The sequence below is a fragment of the Peromyscus californicus genome, unplaced genomic scaffold (genome assembly GCF_007827085.1).
Source record: "Peromyscus californicus insignis strain IS unplaced genomic scaffold, ASM782708v3 Scaffold_9__1_contigs__length_137607984, whole genome shotgun sequence".
NCBI lineage: Eukaryota > Metazoa > Chordata > Mammalia > Rodentia > Cricetidae > Peromyscus > Peromyscus californicus.
This window is the reverse complement of record NW_026294617.1, coordinates 64,028,259-64,051,374: the sequence shown is the minus strand read 5'-3', so window position 1 is coordinate 64,051,374 and position 23,116 is coordinate 64,028,259. Positions and strand designations below refer to the sequence as shown.

General features: G+C 39.6%; 1 protein-coding gene across 4 annotated transcripts in view; it reads left to right on the top strand.

The window, feature by feature from the left end:
* The window catches only part of Arfip1 (ADP ribosylation factor interacting protein 1), an 87,884-nt gene that overhangs the window by 30,408 nt on the left and 34,360 nt on the right, over positions 1 to 23,116 (top strand). Inside the window, exons 3-5 of one of the 4 annotated variants that reach the window (XM_052730356.1) lie at positions 11,400 to 11,508; positions 18,359 to 18,454; positions 19,750 to 19,862. In XM_052730356.1, coding sequence (XP_052586316.1) covers positions 11,400 to 11,508; positions 18,359 to 18,454; positions 19,750 to 19,862 — 318 coding nt within the window. Of the gene's footprint in view, positions 1 to 5,115; positions 5,169 to 11,399; positions 11,509 to 18,358; positions 18,455 to 19,749; positions 19,863 to 23,116 lie in introns of all 4 variants that reach the window. The other 3 variants (XM_052730357.1, XM_052730359.1, XM_052730358.1) reach the window with 3 other exon arrangements.

The window sequence follows — 23,116 nt, the reverse complement described above, 5'->3', positions numbered from 1 at the left end:
AAACCCCAGAGCCTAATGTATGCTAGGCAAGTACTCTACTGCTGAGATACAACTGTCACCATTTTCCCAAAAAGAGTGCCTGCCAGTAGACAAAGATAAAATGTAGGTCAACATCACTGACCACCAGGAAACTGCAAATTAGAACCATGGTGAATTACCATCTCATACTTATTAGAGTAGTTTTTATCAGAAGGCAAAAAATGGGGGTGCTTTCGGTATTAGAGCACTTGCCTAGCGGTTACTCGTTTTCATTCTCATCCTCTGTCTGTCTGTCTGTCTGTCTCTTTCTTTCTGTGTGTGTGTCTTTCTCTGTCTCTCTTTCACTTTTAAAGACAGTACATAAATATGAAACAAATATTGGGAATATTGTGGATAACCTTTAAACATAATTGGTGGATGTTTTAATAACGTTTCTATTGCATGCTAAGATACCTAAACCAAGGCAACTTATAGAAGAGTTTATTGGCCTTCAGAGGGTGAATCCATAATCATCATGGAAGGGAGCATGGCAGCAGGCAGGCAGACATGGTGCTGGAGCAGTAGCTGAGAGCTTATATCCATAAGTAGGAGACAGAAAGAGCTAACTGGGAACAGTGTGGGATTTTTGAAATCTCAAAGCCTGCCCCCAGTTACACACCTCTCCCAGAAGGTCACACCTCCTAATCCTTCCCAAGAATTCTCATTCAAACCACCATAGTGGAAATGTAAACAGTTATTAAAAAAAAAAACAGTATAGAGATTCGTTGAAAAATTAAGAACGGGACAGTTCTAGGATAGTAGAAGTAGAAAAGAGACAATCTCATTTCTGGGTGTATATTCAAAAGAAATAAAATTACAGTTGTTTAGTGTTGTTCTCAGTAGCCAGGATACAGAAATAACCTAGGTATCTGTTATGGTTGAACAGGGGCAGAAAATACAGATAGCTTTGTGCACAAGCACATATGTATATACACACAAAGGAATATCTATCATTAAAATAAGAAAAACAGAGGACTGATGCTTGAGACTCAGAGTCCTAGGCCAGTCTAAGCTACATTGTGAATCTCTGTCTCAAACAAAAGAGAGAGAAATGGTGAGGGAAAATATGAATATGATTATGAGAATGAAGGAATGTGCGTCTTGCCCTTTGTGATAGCATGGGTTAACTCGGAAGCTATCTCTGCTAAGTAAGATAAGCCAGATGCAGAAAGGGAATATGTATGATCTCATTTTTTGTAGTGAGAGTCTCTTTTTGTTGTTATTTTTTTTCTTTTTTCTTTTTTTCAAGACAGGGTTTCTCTGTGTAGCTTTGCACCTTTCCTGGAACTCGCTTTGTAGACCAGGCTGGTCACGAACTCACAGAGATCTGCCTGCCTCTGCCTCCCGAGTGCTGGGATTAAAGGCGTGCGCCACCACCGCCCGGCTTGTTGTTATTTTTAAAACCCTCCAAACATAGAAAAGAATAGGAAGGTGGATGGGGAGGATGGGCAGGTGCTGGTCAAGGTGGCAGTTAGTTTTAGATTTTGAGTATGTTCTGAAGACACAATGCATAGCACAGTTAATAGTGTATTATATACTTGAACTTTGCTAAGATCTAGGGTACTTCAAGACATACACGTGTGCACACACATGTGCTCACACACACAGCTAAGTAAGGTGATAGATATGTTAATATGTTAATTAGCTTGGTTGTAGTTATTTCACAGTATGTTATTACTCATGGATACTTTACAGTTTATTATATACAGTTTTGTAAATTATATATTAATAAATTTGATCTTATGTGAGACTTTATGCTTTCAAATATATACTAAATAGATTTTAAATATACTAAGTATAGACTAAATAGACTATATATTAAATAAAACGTATTATAAAATTTTAAATAGGGAACTCTTCTACTGTGGGCTTTTGCTGTTAATATTAATCTAGGTCATTTATGTGGCTCTGGTTTTGAACTCTACTTTATTTCTTGGTCTGTCCTTGAAACAGCACCATATTATCTCATTGTAATACAGAAGATGGGTAAAACTACCAGTTCCAACCTGGATATCTGGCAGCTCATTGCTCCAGTGAGAGTTCTTCTTCAGGGTTACTTTGTACATTAAATCCTTTGATGGGTCTTAAGAGTCTTGCCTTGAGTAGTGCTGATGAAGTACTTACTTTCCTTATGCAGTCAAAGCAAGTAACTTGCTGATTTGAAAGTTTACTCTTCATTACTATCAAATTTTCCTTTTTGGGTATTGTCCTACGATGTTATTTCACTTCATCTGAGAAGGCAGTGAAAGGAAAAAGGTGTTTGTCTTGGAGACCTCTCCATATTCGGTGTGAACTTTTATTAGTGGTGATGCCCCCAGAGAAGCAATAATATACTTAATTAAACCAGTGCATCCTACCTCATCCCATAAAGAAATTCAACACCATAATGCTTGTTTCTGTTTGTACCTGCTCTTAGTGAAAATGTGTGTGTCATGTATATGGTAGTTTGAATGTAATTGGCCACATAATCTCACAGGGAGTGGCACTATTAGGAGGTGTGGCTTTGTTGAAGTGGGTGTGGCCTTGTTGGAAGAAGTATGTCACTGTGGGGGCAGGCTTTGAGGTTTCTTATGGTCAGTATCCCTCTCAGTGTCTCAGTTGACTTCTTGTTGCCTGCATCACTCAGCTATTTCTCCAGCACCACATGCTGCCTTGCTCCCCATGATGATAATGGGCTGAACCTCTGAAACTGTAAGTGAGCCCCGTCAATTAAATGTTTCCTTATAAGAGTTGCCACGGTCATGGTGTCTCTTCACAGCAATAGAAACCCTAACTAAGACAGTGGGTCTCTTACATATTTGGTATCCTTTAATTAAAATTAATCTTAGTTGTGTGCCTTTCCTCAAGAGTGGAAACAATAGTTCAAAAGCATCTTTTGACTGTATATGTTAACCTAAACATTAGTCACTTTCTCATTTCATTTTCCTAGTTAATGAACAGGAAGTTGGGTTTAACCTTGAATCTTTTCTTTTAATAAAGATGAAATTTTATAGAAGACGAAGTGTCAAATGTATTGACTGGTATTAGACTATAGATGTTTATGGAATAGTAAAACAGTCTCATGTGTCTGGATTCCTAAAAGGAGCTTTCAGAAATACATACATACTTCTTCCCTCATGTCTGTTCATTTAAAATTTTGTAGCACCTTTTACATAGTAGCCATGTCACTTAAAAGGATAGTCACCTGAACTCCGAGTGGTGACTTCCTGAGTTGCAATGATTTGTTTGGCCAGCAGGTGTCACTGTGGCACAAGCAATGAAATTGTAAAAGCTATCAAGTTGATGCTTTTGTTTCTCACTGCAGATGTTTGTGTTTTTAATCTGACTTCTTTAGCCTACTCTGAGAGACATTCCTCTACATTCACATGTCTGTAGAGATTATAATGGAAATGCCAGCATTAGAAACTCCTTCCCCAGCACTGTAGTCCTTGGCTCACATATAAGTACCTCTAGTGATAGGGTGACAGTGATTTTGTATCTCAGGTGCTTCCTCCATCCCTCAGTAAAGACACTAGGTTTTTTCCTAAGTAAAACAGTTTTTTGTTCTTTAAAGTTTAATCTTCACAGAAGTCAGGTTACTCTTCAACTTCTGAGCTGTATATTATTTACAATGTATGCTGTTAAAAACTACTAAACAGTGAAGAGGTATAAACCTGCTAATCTCAGCTTAGGGGATGGAGGTCGTAGGGTCAGGGTCATTCTCTGCTACACAATAAGTTCAAGGCCAGGCTGGAAAATATAAGACTGTTTCAAAACAACAGGAAACAACAAAATAGAAAGCAAAAATGAAATATGATGCATATTATTATCATGTTTGTTAAATAATGACTAGACATTTGCAAGTTGTACCTTGAATTAAAGAGAAGCAAACATGAGTTATACAGAGTTGAAACTTCTTGTCAATTCAGCTGTAACTGTCAGATTAGGGAAATTTCCTTGTTAGATATAGCTGAAATGGAACTTTTCCTGTGGAATGTCCCAAACAAAAACATATAGTTCAGAAGTCCTTAGAAAATTATATACATATACTAAACTTTCAAAATTTCCATTTAAATTTAGGGGGTATAATCTAGGGTCTTCAGAACTTAAATTACAAAATACTAGTTCAGTAGGAACTTCTTAGAGACCTTTGGCTCTCGCTGCTTTATTTTATAACAGGCAGGGGATCCTGGATGTCCAGATGGAGTTACTAGCATTACATAGCTATTCCAGAAACCCATGGGATTTGGTTACAATTGCAGTGAGGGGTAAGAATCCTTACTCAAAAAATGCTAGGTGTGTAATAGAGGTATTCAGTAAATATTTTATGAATGAATGTTTACTTTTGTGAGAGCTGACCTAGAACTAAGGCTTCTAGTTCTGATTGGGGGGGGAGGGGTATTATACTTTCAGATTGACTGCATCATGCACCTTAATTGTGCTGCTTGGGCTGTTGTTTGCTTTTGTGGATATGTAGTCTTTGTTGATTTTTTTTAAATAATGTGTGGAAAAAAATGATAGACTTGGTCAAATAAAACATGCTTACATATGGTTAGAGGAAATATTGCCTGAGAAATTGCTGATCAAACTGAGAGCTGAAAGATAAGATAGACAGATGAAGAAGGCTGAGGAGTATTCCCTTCAGAAGCACCAGTTAAGAGTCTGAAGAAGGTATAAAGACCATAGGATTGGCAGTTCACGTGGCCAAAGTAGAGAATGTGTGTGTGTTGGGGGAGGGGGTGCATAAAGTGTGTGAGAAATGACACAGATAGATAACATGGACTGTAGTCCCTGCAAAATCTTACAGCCATGTTAAGAAACTAACTTATGTAAAAGGCAGTGCAGAGCCACAAAAAAGTATAAAAATGGGTTATCTCAACCACATTCACATTTTTTAGAAAGTTGTGTCTGAGCTGAACATGGTGGTACACACCTTAGATCCCAATACTGGGGAGGCAGAGGCGGAAGGATCGTGAGTTGGAAGTGAGCCTGGGCTTCTTAGCAAATTCGAGGTCACTCTATGGATGCATAGTCAGACCTGTGAAAAAAGAGGGCGGGGGTTGGGGGAGAAGGGCAAAGAAAGTTGTTTCTCATTACAGTGTAAAGATTCCATTGCAGGGCTGACAGGACAAGAGACAAGGAACACAAGAATAGTCACCAAGACAAGAGAGGTAAGACCTAGCCTCTGGTAGAGAACGTAGAACCATTGATGAACACCAGACTGTTTAAAGATAGACAATTGGAAATCAGAATATAGTGTAAGGAAACAAGAGAAGGAGCTGCCATAGTTCATAAAATACTTGAAGAATGCACTATGTTGGTTGAGAAATATTCCCTCATTAATATTTTCCTTTTAGCAGAATAAGGGACAAGTAATTCTGCTGCAGTTCTCCTCATGTGTTCCAGGATCACGCACATCGTCAAGGGTGTCGATTTTAAAACATTTGTTGAATACTTTGTGTTCTTAGATATGCTTGTTTCACACTGTTGTTCAAAAATAGCTAGTTATGCCAAGTTTCAAATTGGGGATTTAGGTTTTAAATTTCATTTTGAGGTTGAAGTAAGGGCTCAGCTCTGGCTGCTCTATGTGAGGACTAAAGTTTGGATTCCAGCACCCTTGTCAACAGCTCACTGATGCCTGTAACTACAGCTCTAAGAGCTCCTAGGTGTCTCCTACCTTCCATAGGCACCCTGACACACACTCACATTCGCTCACACAGACGATACACACACACACACACACACACACACACACACACACACCAAAAAAAAGAGAAACTTTAAAAAATTTGCATTCTTTCATTTTCTAACCAGTATTAAAATATGCAAAATGGAGACAAGTTCCCATGGCTTAAAATGAACACTCCTTCACAGCTTTGTGAAATCTAAATAGTCTGATTTTGTATTATTTAAAATGTACTAAAAATACATGGGAACCTCATTTGAAGTTTTTGTTAAAGTATCATATTTGCTTATAGGCTAATTGAAAATTACTTTTAAGTGTATTAAGTACTTCAGTATTGACCTATTGTTTCAGTAGAGTTGAGACTTAAGCCATTTTAAGGTTTGAATTGAATGTCAGCAACATAAAAATGTAAAGTGCGGATTTAGTGTTGGTTGTGAATGAACTAATTATTTCTGAAATAGACTTTGTAAAAATAGGAATAAATACAGTCACATACATTCAACAAGTTACCAAGCTATGCAATACCTTATAACTAAGCACAAAAAAAATTATGTGCAAAAGACACATTTGAAAATTTTGTACACTGAGCCTGTATTGTATTACTTTAGGAAAGATAATGCCCCCCCCCCCAAATAGACAAGCTGACATGCTCCGACTTTTGAGTATTGTCTCACAAGTCATCCATTCCTCTCTTACATCCCCAATTGTTTTGTACCACCAAGCTACTAGTCCCTTTTCAGAATTTTGTACCACTTCAGTTCAGATGTTGCACTTTTTCTATATAATGACAAGAGCTTTGTTTCTTGAAGGATTGTTGCTTGTTGAGTCAAGGAACCCTGGCCACCATGAAATACTAACATTGTCAGGCTGGAGGCCATTGGTAATAAGGTAGATGGCGTTTCTGTCATTTAAAAGTGTATATAATCAGAGATATCTATCATATCTATGTAGTCCCTACTACTTCACCTTATACCCAGTACTCTACTATTTCTTTGTGAGAATTTACACAGTGTTCTTTTATAAGAAAATGATTCACGTGGCGAATGTTCTTTCAGGTGAGTTCAGCTGCCCCAGTGTACCTGTACACACTTTGTATACCGCTCATGTTAGGTACTTGGTCTAGGAAGGAAGTGTCCATTGGGCTCACAGTTTAGGGTGCAGTCTGTCAGTACAGAGAAGTCATGGCAGCAGAATCTTGAGGCAGCTGATCACATTAGCAGAGAGTGATGAATGCTGGTGCTCAGCTCATTTTCCTTTTTTTTATTCAGTGTGAGACCCTAACCCACAGAATGATGCCACCAGCATTACCTGTGAGTCTTCACACCTCAATTAACAAATCTGGGGACTCCTTGGAAGACATGCCCAGAGGCTTTGATTTGGGAGTATTTGCACACACACACACACACACACAGAGTCTTGAGGATCTGAGTCTCCTCATAGCATTCATTTGTGTTTCCTGTATTCCTTATGCATATAACCTGAAGGCCATTTTGTATGAGATTTCCATGCACCTGTGTTTTCATTCCTACCCTTTAGAGAAGTCAGGTTGGGAACATTTAGCTTGTTGGTACTAAAGAAGTTTATGATTTTTGAAGACATTTCATATTTGGGGAATTTGGATTAGGGATGATCAACCTGTGTCTCAGAGATACTTCAGTTCTTCCTTTGTGCTTTTATATCCCTTGATACCCAGGGAGTTTTGTTAAAACCCTTCTGCTGAAATTTCTAGGAATCAAGGTGGCAGTCCAAATTAAGCATCAGTGACATTTGAATGTGATTAGATTTTTTTTAAGTCCTCGTACTTTTCCTAAGGTGAGCTTATCTTCACTGAAAGATATGTTTCTAAAAAGTTGTTATGATTTATGCAAGGTGAAAAAAAATAGAGAGACTGTGGAAATGAAGTGAATAAAGCTGGATGACTTGTATCAAATTAAATAGGGATGTTAAAATAGCAGAAAATTATAATAAAAAAGTGAGTTCTGAGTCTTTAAATTTTAATCCTATACTGTATGGGAAAGGGAAAACATAAAGAAAGGATTTCTAAAACATATGTAGAAGGTATAGCTCAGTGGCATCCCTATGAATTAAGTTACTTTTATTGAAATTCATGATCTGCCTCTTCCTCTTCTTTTGTTTGCTCTCTATACATTTCTTATTTTTAGTATGAAATGAACAGGCCCTACCCTTTAAAGACTGACTTTCCTATATTATTGTATTCATAGGCAGTTTCTGTTACATATATTATCACTTTATATTCTGTGTGTGCTTTCATTTATTATTTTATCTTTGAGGTGTATTCTTGCCATCAAACCCCTGGGCTCAAGTGTGCCCTGTTTCTGACTCCCAAGTAGCTAGTGTGCAACGTTCTAAAACTCCAAGCTCTCAGACTTAAAAGCTCTTTGTAGGTGTCTTATGTGGAGTCAGTGAATATTAGAAGTTAATTATATGGTAGTTTTAAATATAGACATGCCCTAATATAATTAAGATGGCATTGTTAAGTGTATTACTTAACGATGGGTCAAGGATGAGTGCTTATAATTCCATGTTTGTGAGGATGATAAGGAGATACACTAATGACTTTGGTGTCTTGTACTGTCTTTGTCATTCTTAAAGTAAAAATCACTCATCCTGAATTATATGAAACATATATAATCTTCTATTGATCCCACTTCAAACATTCAACAGAGTTCTGTTTATAAATTAATGCAAGAGGGTATTGTCCTACGTGCTCTTTGTGTGTTGTCTGTGAAGTAAGTATTATTAACCCTCAATTATCTCCATTTTATAATAAAGAAACTCAACAAGTTAGAGAAGCTGTCTGGGATCACATGGTGATTAAGTGACTAAGCCAGGTTCCCAGTGTACGCTTATCTGACTGGACCTCAGAGCAAATGTTGCAGCCATCACATCAAACTGATTATTGCTATTTTTTTTTAAAGTAATAAATCCACTTGGTATCAGAACTAATTCTTTACTGATAACCAAAGTGCTCAACAGTTTAGTTTTCTTTCTGAGGTATTCTGCCTGCATCTCTCAGTCTAGAAAGCATATTATAATGTAGAGATAACCTCGACCCTACCACAATATAAATATTCTTCACACAGAAGTTGATAAATGTTTTTGTTTTAGGTGTTATTAGTAACAAATCACTTGAGACACACCTTGTTATAATACCAGTGAAGACACTAGTGTGGTGAAATGCCAGGGTTAAGGACTGCAGGATTAAGAAACTGTCCCAGACATGCTCCCTCCACCTAATGTATTGTGATAAATCACTCAGTTACTGGTCTAGCTAGAAAGTTACGAGATTTAAGGTTGAATTAAGTAGAACAGAGTGTTTCAAAACTAAGCAGAGATGCCTTAAAAGTAAAGCATACAATCTCTATTACAGTAAGGGAAAAGTTTAGGTTTGTATACAGCCTACAAATGCTATAAAAACAGTATGAAGTCATTTGGTGCATATTTAGTTTTCTGTTCTTGGGAAGTTAGGATCTGGGGGAAATCTTAAAAATGTATTTAAGCCAGGCGGTGGTGGTGCACACCTTTAATCCCAGCACTTGGGAGGCAGAGGCAAGCAGATCTTTGTGAGTTCAAGGCCAGCCTGGTCTACAAAGTGAGTTCCAGGATAGCCAGGGCTCATAGAGAAACCCTGTCTTGAACCCCACCCCCCCAGAGGGGGGGGGAGAAAGGGAGAAAGAGAATTTTAATATTTCAGTTATTAAATTGGTTTAGCAGAGTATAAAAGGATAATCATAAGCAATACTAAAGCAGGAATATCCCCAGGTAGGAATAGCTTCAATTCCTGTGTGTTTAGTAAGCCAGATATAGTGACACAGGTATAGCTCCGGCACTCCAGAGGCTGAAGTAGAAGGGTTGCAGGTTCAAGGCCAACATGAGGTAGAATAGCAAAGTCCTGTCTCTAGAATAAAAATAAATTTTAAATCTTGCATTTCTTTAAATGCTTAGAGTTACACTAAGGACATTAGTGGTATAGCCATTCACTAGGTTTTAGACCCAGGTACTCAATCTTAATGGAGTCCTAGGTGTAGCTAGAGTGTTCCTGCCTGGCCCACAGTCAGGACAAATCTGTCACCTGCCAGTCCCAGAGCCACTCAGACCCAACCAAGTAAACACAGAGACTTAAATTGCTTACAAACTGTATGGCTGTGGCAGGCTTCTTGCTAACTGTTCTTATATCTTAAATTAACCCATTTCTATAAATCTATACCTTGCCATGTGGCTTGTGGCTTACCAGCATCTTCACATGCTGCTTGTCATGGCGGCGGCTGGCAGTCTCTCTCGCCTTCCTGTTCTCTCTATTCTCCTCTCTGTTAGTCCTGCCTATACTTCCTGCCTGGCCACTGGCCAATCAGTGTTTTATTTATTGACCAGTCAGAGCACACATTTGACATACAGACCATCCCACAGCACCTAGGATTCCTCGAGAGGTGATCTCAATGTAGAAAAAGGCACGAGTTCATGTTTAGTCACCAGAGAAGAGAATTCCATAGAAGTCTATCCTCAGGAAATGTTCTCAGTTCTCAAAATAGATGTGGAGCAAATGCTTTTCCCCAGAAGTGTAAGGATGATAAACTTAGCATATTAATTATATTTTGGCCACTTCGTATATGTTGCCAAGTTCCACATTGGTAACAGTGGAAAAATTCAAGAAAACGAGTTGAGACTTGCTAATGCCTTGAGCGAGAAAAACTTAATGGGTACATTTAAGGGCTGGAGGAGTCTCAGGATTCAGAAAGTTCTTCATCAAGCATTCCACATGCTGTCTGCAAATCATGTTGTTGTCACAGATGTCACTTAACCTGTGCCACGGTATTTTTATCCAGTAGCAGAGTAGAGAGAGCTGCTGAGAGTCAGCTGTGTGTTTACCACTGACTTACATCACTCCCACCTGTCATGCTGTGTTCATGAAAATTAACTTCAAATGGTCTGCGATGCCAGTTGTATATAGCAGATGTCCATCCCACTTACTGTGATACTGAATGTGGAGCAGATTTTCATCATGTTTTAATTTTACTTATTCCTGAATTTCATTTTGTGGGGGAGAGGGTTCTACTTCTCTATCTTTAGATTGGCCTTAGATGAGATATAATGGTCTCCACTTTATGATTGGTCTTGACTTCAGCTTCTCTTTTAAGCTATCCTTACATGTGTCACATTACTGTTCTTAAATTAGTTCTTTCACCAAATCAAGCACATCTGCTCTTCAGAACTCACTTTTTAATTCAATTAGAAATAAACTTCCTATTTTATCTGGCCTTCTTCTAATTCCTGCTCCCCCATCTCTCAGTGGAGACTTTAGCTGCATTTGGCCCTGGAAGCTTCCTTGCTGCCCTCCCTGCTTTGACAATAACGTGATCACGACTGCCCAGAGTTTCCTGCTCCTCCTCCACAAAGGTCTTTGTTAGTTAGACTGAGATGCATCCTGCTTTACCCTCATTCCCATCTCTCCAGCCTTCTATGTCCCGATACCTTAAACTGTGATCAGTGTAAAGGTATGTTGTATTTGGCATACATTGTAGCTCCTAATAGCAAATCTTGCTGTATTTGATCATCACAGAATGCCATGTCAATTTAAGGATAATCTGTAGAAAGAGAAAATATCATAAAATGTAGTTAAAGGTACAATTCTGAAATATTATGTGATGTGAGATCTTTTACCAAGTTTTTTTTTTTCTTTTATTCCAATGTTACTAAGGATTTGAAGCGTTCATTACCATCTGGACTTGGACTCTCAGAAACTCAAATTACATCTCATGACTTTGACAGTACCAAAGAGGGGGTTATTGAAGCAGGAGCATCGCAAGGTAAGATCCCACATATTGTAAAGATGGCTGAAGTGGAAGAGGGGAGGTTCACTAAGTGTAACTTCCGTTAAAGAAGACAACAGTTGAGCTCTTTAATTCTGTGATGAAAAGCGATCATAAACAATCATCTTTCTCTTCAATTTAAATAATTTAAGAATGATTTCACCAGTCTTCATATGACTATATCAGTATACTTTTACTTCTTACCGTTCCAGGGTGCAGCCTGTGCCTCACACACTAGGCACATGTCCTGCCACTCATGCACACCCCTTCAGGTTACTATTTGGGAACACTTTCTAGTAATCACTTTAAAATATTGTGAAATCAAGCTCTAAAATTATTTCAAGAGGTTAACTTAGATACTTTTGGTTGTAACCATAAAAATTGTAATGGTATGAATTTATATAAATACAGATTACATATTTCAAAAAAAAAATAAGAAAATGGAGCTTTTATTTTCCTGTGCCTGCCATATAGGAGATCTCCAAAATCATCTTGATGTTCGGTCTCGGCTGATATTCACATTGTGGCTTATTCCAGGGACAACTACAAGCAGTCAGTAAGGCAATATCTTCAAGGGTCTTCTAGTGCCAGTGCACAAGGACTACTTAGCTCTTTCATTGTGTGTTGTGACAACGTCCCTAAAGTGTGGCTACTAAGAGAAGCTCATTGAGCACTTAGTGTATAGGACTTTTATTAGGACTCCACACACAGACTTCCTGTGAGCACCGTCAATATTCTAGACTTAACAGAAGTCTGTAGACACTCACCTTCAACCACACTGTTTGTGTGAACAGTTTAGGACCTGGGCCCAAGCCTTCTGGAGGAAATTTTTTTTAAGTCAGATTGCCAGGATCTGGACAAAGGCCAGTCTCGTAAACAACCTTTTTAAGGACAGGCAATTAGGCAATTAGACCTGCCATAACTTTTTCCTGAACACAATCTGAGAAGTGTGTGTATATGCACATGTATATGCAGATATATATATATATATATTTAATGCAAAGGGAAAATCTTTTGTTCATGACCTTGCCTATAACTTTTTCAGTGGGTTTTTAGTGTAATACTTTCATTAATTCTTTGATATTTCATACATGCATACAATAGATTTTGATCATCTTCTCCCCTTACTCCTTATCCTAACTTTCCCAGATCCCCTTCACCCTCTCCCAACTTCCCCTTTATAAAAACAAACAAACAGATGAACAAAAACACTTAGTCCAGAATGTGCTGCCCGTATACACATGGGTGTGGGGCCATCCCCTGGTGCATGGTCAACCTGCCCGGGCCCACGGTCTGAAGAATTTGGACTGTCCCTTCGCCAGCATCAACCGCCCATAGCTAGGGGTTAGAGCTCATGAGCCCCTCCCCTTCATGCTGAAATGTTGGCTGGTTAGGTCTTGTGTAGGCAACAACTGCCAGAGTTGATGAATGTCCCGATCCTGTCCTCTCCAGAAGGTACTGTTTGACCTTGGTCCCCACCCCACTCTTCTGTGATGTTCCCTGGGAATTTTTTTTTTTTTTAAGTGAGTAGAAGAGAACCACCAGACATTTGGATCTGGAGCTAATTAAGTAGCTATAGTTAATGTTTAGTGTGGAGTGTATTAATTGTTTTAATGGTGTGGTTTCATACAGTAGACCTCCTTGTCTTGGCAGTACTTAGTCCTCTTACAGATAACATTAATCTGTCTTTTTATCATACGATTGCCCATCTCTTTATTCAAGGGCAGTTGAGATTTTGAATATATTCTTGGCTGCATGGGTCTTGGAAAAAGACCTTCTGGGTGATCCAGTGTTGCATTCTGTACTGTAAGCTGGGGAGTGAATGATCTGCTTAGTAACGCTGGTTTCCTTCCGCTTGTGTTTTAAAAAGTAAAGCTGTACAGAGGAAGCAAATGTGGTAGTGTCTTCTTTTTTTCTTGGTTTTTGGCTTTTCAAGACCGGACAGGACTTCTCTATGTAAACCTGACTGTCCTGTTGCTCTGTAGACCAGGCTCGCCTCAAACTCAGCGATCCTCCTGCCTGTGCCTCCTGAGGTATGTCAGGATCTTAGCAGTATATATTTGTAAAGCTCTTGAAAACAAAAAGTAAGACCTGGTCGTTAAAAAATAGAGCCTGAGGCCAATGAAATGTCTCGGCAGGTAAAGACACTTGCCACCAAGCCTGACACCCTGAGTTCTGTTTCTGAGACCCACATCATGGAATGAGAGAGCTAACTTCTGCAAGCTGTCTTCTGACCTCCTCATGTGCACCATGATTGCCTACCCCTCCTACAAGAAATGTGCGTGTGTGTGTGTGTGTGTGTGTGTGTGTGTGTGTGTGTGTGCGCGCGCGCGCACGTGCGCGCGCGCATGTGTTTAATCTAAACTAAAAAGTACAGTCTTAAGGCTTAGAAGATGGTGTGGTTGGTTAAGTGCTAGATGTACAAGATGGAGACTTGAGTTTGATCTCTAGAGCCCATGCTAGAATGCCAGGCGCATGACCCAGAGCCAGGAGGTGTAGACAGCAGCCTTGTCAGCTCAGTGAGAAGCCATCTCACAACACAAGGTGGACAGCATCTAAGAAGGAACAACCCCCAGAGTCCTCTGGTGTGTGCAGGCATTCACAAGACAGGCACCTGTAATCTCTGCTGCATTCTGAAGTGTAGTGTTCTCTTGCAGGGTTCTTTGTCTTTGAAAGGGTTGACTAGATGCCTAAAATTATGATGGTTTATTGGCTTACTTTACATAATTTGATACCATTTTTTGATCAATCACTACCTATTAATTTTATTTATTAATTGTTGTGGTACTGGGAGTTAAACTCAGGACATTGTACATATTAGGCAAGTGCTCTACTACTGTTAGGCTATATCCCAGCCCCAATTTCAAATTTTAAATATCAACATGATATTCTGAGTTACTCGGTTGGTCAAAGAGAGACACACTTCAGGGTGTCTTATGGCCCTGATGAGCTCAACTAGTGACTTTGCAGAAACCTCTTTATTGTTACCCAAGAGGGACTTTAGCAAGTCAGTTTCTACATACTGAAGCCTCCTATCCGATCTTGGAGTTGTCCCCGGGACCCGATACCTAAGCAATTCTCAGCCATATGAGACCTCCTGGTTTGCCAGGTATGTCTCCAGACCAAGCCATGCAAAGGCTCTGTGAATACTTCAGGAAGAGCAATTTAGATAATAATAATCCCTGACTATTTACAGAAGGTTACTTCAAAGCCTAGCTGCCATCATTCCAGAACTCATGCCAGATACAATGGCTCTGTTCAGTCTCTCACCACAAAAAAACAAAAGTGTTATTTAGATATTTTAATTATTTTTAATGAAATTATTTGTCTGATATTTGATTTGATCTTGTCCCTGTAACAGGATTGTAGAGTAATTGGACTAAAATGGCCATTATAATATATAGTACATGAACATTAAAATGCCAGCTAGTTACACTTGTGAATGCACTCTGACTCTGAAACTCAGATTGGAATGACAAGTATGTTTTGTGCTAATGGCAGTAATTTATCTCTTTGGATTGAGTTTATAAAGCTTGTTTTAACCTACAATGCATTATTGATCGGTGTACTCATGAGAGAACTCTGTATACTTGCACTAGCTCAGCACTTACTGGAAAGGCACAGTTGTCTTGAGGCACGTGTTTTAAGACATGGATAGGTGGGTAATAGGAGTGAACATGGGAAAGAGTGACATGCTGAAAACTTAGGAAGTAAATCTGAGGGAAAGTATTAGAGGAATTAGTCATGGTTAGCTCTCTGGACAAAAGGCTGAAACATTACTTGATAAAGACTTTTTATTACTTGAACAGTTACTATAAGATAATAATATACTTTTCTACTTTTTCCTAAAGTTAAAAAGTTATACCTAAATTTAGCTTAAAAACAACAACAAATATTGAAACCTGGTCAACAACAAAAATGTGGCAGAATCAGTAAGAGCACACGTCAAAAGTAAACCCAAGCTCCTAACAAGGATGTAGGCTTAGTCCCCGAGTTTTCTTTGGTGAGAGTTCTAATCATTGCCTCTGCCTCGATTTCTGTTGAGAGGAAATTGGCTAATCCCTCTAAACTTAGTTAACAAGATCCTGAAGTTTTTGTTTTCTGTTTTTTCTTTTGGGAGAGAGGTCAGGTGTAGTTCAGGTTGGCCTAAACTCACAATCCTACCTCAGGCGCCTCTCCTGGGTCCTAGGAATAAAGGTGTGTAACACCATGTCCAGCTTTAAGATTTTGGATTCTTTTTATTTTTCTATTTTTTTATTTTTATTTTTTGGTTTTTTGAGACCGTTTCTCTGTGTAGTTTTGGTGCCTGTCCTGGATCTCACTCTGAAGATTTTGGATTTTTAAGAGTTTTTTGTGGGCATTAGCACTTTGGATAGCCACATTTAGTTGAGAGGGCTAATTTAAACTACACCAGTCTAAAGGCTTACAGTATGGAAAAAATGGAAGGTACCTTTAAAGGTAAGGCAGACAATTGAAATCCCACCTCATCAGTTGCCATTTTAGTATGGAAGCTGTATCATTTGCTACATATATTATACACATGTCATGTTGTGTTGTGACATCATTTCTTACAGAGATTAATGAACTGACTGTAATAACCAGAACAACAGAGCTCTGTTCTTGAGGTCATCAGACATGGAACTCTAGCCGTTGTTTCCTTGTGTTTACTACTTCCTTATGATAGGAACCCGGTGCCTTGGATAATAGAGATATGGTCTTTGTATAACATGGTTTTTAGACTGGATGGCCTATTGAAATGTCTTTCAACTCAGCAAGTAACTTGTGGATAGAGCTTTTGTATTTAATTTGATAATGGAGATCCTGTGGTGTAGACTGTGAACTTCCCCATATGAAACTGTTTAACCTCCTGAGCCTCATTTCTCATGAACTTGATTGTGAGTGTTCAGGCCAGTTGATTTCTATCAGCCAGTCTAGTTTTAAGTTTTGTAATTCAATAGATTTAAAGAGACAGATTTCTCTACTTTAAATGATAGTGGTAGTCTATTTAGGTCTGTCATATGCTTGAATTCAATGTAAGCAGGTTTTCTTACTATTACCACTAAAGGCTGTCTTCATCAGAACCTTATTGATGTGTGTATGGGATATATACATCTCTTGTTAATTATATGTAAAGTGGGTATTGATTCTTTCCTGTTACGAATAAATTTGATATACAGTTTTTCCAGAAAACCGGAGAAGATTATAATTGAAATAACAGTTCATTATAGGCATTAAAATATTCTCAGCTAGAGCTAGAGAGATGATCAGTGAGTAAGAGCACTTGCTTTGCAAACATGAGGATTTAAATTTGAATATCTAGCACCCGTGAAAAGCCAGGCATGGCTTCTGGTGCCTGTAATTCCAGTGCTGGGGAGATGGGGGAATGGTGCATAGAGACAAGATCACTGGGGCTTGCCGGCTGCCAGCCTGGCTCCAGGTTCAGTGAGAGAATAAAGCTCAGAGGGATAGGGCAGGGCACCTGGCTCCTCCTGCAGCTCTCATGCATGCGTGTTTGCAAATTTACGACGTTGATACTCAGATACACATGTGTAAATTAGTAGAGAAAAATATTCTCAGCTAAATATTGAAAGAATTTCTCATGTTTTTAATGATTATTCTTTTTGCCTAATTTAATAGTTGCCTTAGGAACAATGATATACGGTAGCATTCCTTTTTAAAAATTGCATTTATTTGTTTTGTGTGTATATGTGTGTGGGTGTGCATGCTACAGTGTATGCATGTGGAAGTCAGAAGACAGTCTGTGAGAATCAGCTGTCTACTTCTCAATGGATTCCAGGGACCAGACTCAGGCCATCAGGTTTAGGAGCAAGTGCCTCTACCTGCTGAGCCACCTCATCAGCCTGATAGGGAACAGGTTTTACTTTGTAGAGGACTACAGAGCCTCAGAGATGTAAGTAAATTGTCAGAGTGTTCCTGTCACTATGTGATAGACAGAACCAGAATTTCATACCCAGAATTAGAATTTAAAGCTTGGTTGTGTTTTACTTAAAAATCACATTCTTTGCTCTTGTTCTCAAACTCGACTGTTTGAAAATCTCACCAGTAGCCTTCAAAACAGCAGATGCATTCACACTGACAAGCAGTGGATCTTAAGAGAGTCCCAGATATGTTCTTAAAGTTCCAGGAATGATTCTCATGATCACTTGGGAACCATGACAGTACCAGTTCTAGAACTTCCCAGTACCTAGAGTTCACCAGGGATCTTGTGTTACTGCAGTTCCTGGCTCAGTGGGCCTGAGCCGCTGCATTTCAACATGACTCAGGGTGACTGAGTTGCTCTGGGCACCCAACATTCCCAACACGAAGAGCAGTAGTCTGCACTGTGTCAGACTTGGTTTATGTTTGGAAAAATTTGGTGACAGTTCCTATGAAGGTTGTAATTATTATGAAGGACATACTTCATTCACATTTTTGTAAAAAGTATTAAAATACACTTCTGTATTCCTTTCTGTACCTAAGCCTTTTTTTCATAGTAAAGACTGAGAAGTTATGAGATATATACTTAAACTATGAATCATTCAACTCGCGGACTTTTATATATTTGGTTTTGAAAATACCAGATATCCAGGGAAATTTGTTTAGATATGATCTTGCCAGTTCTTTTACATAGTGAAGTGCTTTGTTTAGTTTTGATAGGTTAATAATAAGTTTCCATAGAACTCAGCCCCTGGCATTGTCTTATTATTGGTCTTTTCCTGCAGGAGAGCAAGCATATTAATTGTAGTCTTAATTGCAGTGTTTGACCATGTTAAAGGAATTGTCAGTAGATCTCTGTTCTGACGTGGAGGAGGGAGTGAATTTTCACAGTAATGTCTGCCCTTTCCAGGTCCCTCAGCGCCGCCCTTGCCATCTGTTCTGTCTCCCAGCAGGGTTGCAGCTAGTCAGCTGGCCCATCCAGGAGGTGATCTGACCGTTCCTGCAGGTATTCGCTGCACTGACTGATTGGGCCTCCTCCTGCTGAAGCCAGCCTAACTCCATTTCCTAACTGATCACTCTGTGTTTGTAGGCGTGTGCTCTTCTGGCTGTTATGGCTGCTATGGCTGCTGCCGCTGCTGCTTTCTCTAACAATAAATCAGTTTTCTAGAAATCAAAATCATTTGTCATTTCAAAGCAATTAGGTTGCATCTCAAACCTGAAATGTAATGATTTTTAAAGGCTAAAACAGTAAAACGTAATTTGTTTTCACTCGTTCTCTCTTTTCTCTGGTTGGTACAGGTCCACTTGTGTGGTTCTGACTTCTCAGCTCTGCAGCTCTGCCCTCTCTGCAAACGGAAAGGGAGCTCTGACAGCCATGTTATTATTGAGAATGGGTCAAGTGAAAAGCTTGTGTATTCTTGTCAGCCTCTGCATACAGATAGTTTGTAGATTGCAACAAAATACTGAAAAGGAAGCTGGATTTAGTAGTGCTTGCCTGTAATCTCAGCATTGGGAAGGTTAAGGCTAAAGAGTTCAAGGCTAACCTGAGCCACATAAGGAGACACTCCCAAAATCAAAACATGAAACAAAAAGAAACAGAAAAACAAACTAAACATTTCTTTTTGTACGGCATTAACATTTTATTTTATTTATTTTTGCATTGCTCTGATTCTTATGTCTGTTGTTAAGCTATACCAAAAGCTAATCTGACTGTTGGAGTAAGTGGGAGAAGAAAATTTATGCTCACCCTGATTTTGGTGTGCCGTCCCAAGGTCAGCCTTGGTGGTCTTTCACCGTCACTCTCTGCATTTACTCTTTGAGGCCAGTGTCTTTCATATGCCTGTAGCCTGTCAAATCAGCTAGGCTAGCTGACCAGTGAGCTCCAGGGAGCCCCTCGCCACCATCTGTGCTGGGGTTACCGACCTGCACCACCACACCCAGCTTTTTACATGGGTGCTAGGGATCTGAACATGAGTCCCGGATCTTGTGCAGCAGGTACTTTACAGAGTAAGCAGTCTCCTCAGACCAACCAGACATTCATTGTCTTTGTTTTTTGATTTTCAGGTAAGTTTGCAGCAGAATTTGTTCCTTTAAGTGAGACAAACCGTGTGTTTGTTTAATGGACAGCAGTATCTGTAAGTGACTAGGAAGTTAGCCTGTATGTTCTGGAGGCTGTAGTCCTTCACGCAGTGGGAACCTTTGCGTTTCTGTATGTTTACACATCACTTTCAGGTTTCACTTTGTCTCTCATGCCCTAGGTTTATCTGGGTTGTGCTTTTGTCTTTTGTTCTGTTCATGCAGGTGGCCAGAGGACACACACAAAAGGTGGACCAGTTATTCTAGCAGATGAAATTAAAAATCCTGCAATGGAAAAGTTAGAACTTGTTAGAAAGTGGAGTCTCAACACATACAAGGTTTGTGATTTTTAAATATTTCCACCCTAACTGTGTCTAAGACTTTTCATTTATATGTTATTCCCGCTATCATATTTATCATGCTTATACAGATATGAAAAATAATACCATCTAAACATGGATGTGCAATTTGGAAATAAAATTTTGTTCCATAAATATTTGTTCCATTATTTATCTTTACATATAATTTAAAATTTAGTACAAAAGAATTTAAAAAAGACTAAAACACTTAACTCTGACAAAAAATACACGTTTAAAAGAAAACAAAAAAACCAACCTGCATGCATGCCTATAATTCCAGCACTTAGGAGGCCAAGGCAGGATTGTTGCCACTTCCAGACTAGTCAGGGCTACATATGGAGATTCTGTCTCTCACACTCTCCCATTTGTGTTCTCTCTCTCTCTCTCCCTCCCTCCCTCCCCCTCTCCCTCTCCCCCTCCCCCTCTCCCCCTCTCCTCTTCCCTCTCCCCTCCTCTCCTCTCCCCTCCTCTCCCCTCCTCTCCCCTCTCCCCCTCTCCTCTCCTCCCCCCTCCTCTCCCCTCCTCTCTCCTCTTCCTTCTCCCCTCCTCTCCCCTCTCCCCTCCTCTCCTCTCCTCCCCCCTCTCCCCTCCTCTCCTCTCCTCCCCCTCCTCTCCCCTTCTCTCCTCTCCTCCCCCCTCCTCTCCCTTCCTCTCCCCTCTCCCCTCCTCCTCCCTCTCTCCCCTCCTCTCCTCTCCTCCCCCCTCTCTCCCCTCCTCTGCCCTCTCCCCTTCTCTCCCCTCTCCCATCTCCCCTCTCCCTCTCCCTCTCCCTCTCACTTCCAGGCTAGTATATGGAGACTGTCTCACACACACACAAATGAGAGTTCATAGAATACCTTTAACTACAGAGCTATAGTAGATGTACTTACTTTCTCTCCTTTTTTGATAATTCATTTTCTTCTTAAGAGACACAGTCTCACTTTATTAGCCAGTCTGGGATCCCCTTTCTGGGATCAAGGGATCCTTTGACTTCATCCTCCTGAGTTACCTGGACTGCAGGCTCATGCGCTTGAATATGACCTTTTCTTGATATTTTATAACACACTATTCTCCAAAGTCTGAAACTCTGTGATCTTGTAATAATTCTTAACTATAAAGGCAGCACCAGATTATAAATTCAACATGGCTGTTTGCATTGCTTTGGAGTAATTGGTGGTTATTTCCCTAATGGTCTCAGTAAAATAAAAAAGCCAATTTTTAAGTCTATGGCACATTGAATACATTTCAGACTGTCCAACCTACAAATCCACTTAGTACTTTTGAATTTTACTGGGGATCAGATGCTACAAGTCATGGACTACTTTACTTAAGATGAAAAATCCCAACAGCTCAGGCCACAGTGTAAGCCACAATACTTTGTATTTAGAATTGGCTAGGGGTCTAGAGGTTGGCAAGTCAAAAGTGTTGTCTACACTTTTACACACAGCAGTTTTCTCTAACATGTCTTCTCAAGACTAAAGCAGGGTGAGATTATTCTTCCAATTAAAATACAACCTGAAACCCTCTATTAAAAATACAAGCTTTCTTGAAATGTGGGGAGTTGAACTTGTGTATGCTAGGCCAGCACTCTGTAACAAGTTTTCTAATTTGTTTTAGATTTATTTACTTATTTTTTGTGTATGAGTGTTTTGCCCATATATAAATATGTGCACCATGTGTATGCCATGTGCCTGTCAGGAGAGGACCTTAGATAATTGGAGTTATAGATGGATGTGAGCCACCATGTGGGTGTTCCCTGCAAGAGTTCTTAACTACTGAACCGTCTGTCCAGCCCCAAATCTACTGTATGAATCTTTCCAAAAGTCCTTTAGTTCATGTCATCGCATGACCTAAGAAATGCTGGTGGTAGTCTGCAAATAGTGATCCCTACATTCTTCTCACACGGGGCATTCTTTGAAAGTCTTTGCCTCACTGTTCTCAAGGGTAGGGGTGTATGATTCTTGCCTTATGTTCTCTCATAATACAACTATTTATTAATTGCAAATACTCATCCCTTCCTCTTGTTGATCTTCCATATCTAATCAGTCATTAAATCCTCTGGATTCTCCCTTTGTTTTCTTTTCCTTTTCTGTTCCAGCTCTCGCAGTCCTTGTCCATATCTTTATTACTATTTGACTATTGTTACAGGTCACCACCAATGCTCTGGACTGGTGCGGTCATTGTTCTTTTAACCTCCCTCAGCAGATCCCCGTTATCTCTAGAATGGGATGTCCTTCCTGCCTTACCGACTTCATTACCTTACGCTTTTGTCTGCAGATCCCGTCCACACCACACTCCCTGGAGTCTCCTTGAGTAGTCTATCTTCCCGCAGTTCTGTAGCAGCGTGAGGGGGCTGCTGGCTCTTTGGAATCCCCCTTCCTTTCGCTTGTGTAACTTTCAGACCACACTGAGCTTCATTCCTTAAAAAACAAACAAGAACATTTTCACAAAAAATTCTATTACAGACTAGGAAAAGAAACAATAACAGGCTAATAAAAATAAATTAATTAAAACAGGGTATTAACCTGCTTTTAAAGATATTAACCTGTATTTATTAACCTAATAACTATTTCTTCAGGTGAAAGTAAGTAACTGGAAATTAATTCGAGAAGATGGGTTCAAGACCTAAACTGGAAGTTCCTTCTGGTGTGTGTGTTTTAGTCTATCTGTCTATCCTGCCTGCTTTCCTGCCTCTTTGAGGCAGGGTCTTGCTGCATTGCCCTGTTTGAGATATTTTTCTTTTTCATTTGCACCCTGCCCATACCACATAAACAGACTCTCTCAGTTTCAAGCTTTCAGAGTTGACATCTTTCCTGACTATGAAATACTATTTTAAAGTCGTTCTTTAAACTCTGAAACAGTTCCATTAGCATTCTCCCCATCACATCTGTCTTTAAGCCAGACTCTTTCAGCCTTCTGGCCTGTTTTTCTTGTTGGTATTGCCCCATTCGTTCATTGGCTGGCCGCTTTCCACTGTTGATTCCCTTTTCGGCTTCCTTCTGGGTTTTGTCTTAATAACCTTTCTTTCGTCTGTGAATTTGCTCTTTTCCTTGTACTCTTGTGTTTGTTTTGTCACCACAGCAGAGCTCTTTGTGACATTTCAGTAATCAGAGTGCAGGGCTGTCTTGTCAGTTCAGGAGCCAGAGTGTGGCCTCCTGGTATGCTGTGGACTGCGTATCATTCCATTTCATCCACCCTCCTCAGTTAGGAGATCTACATAGGTCAGTGTTTCCTTTTTGTTTTTAGACTTTCCA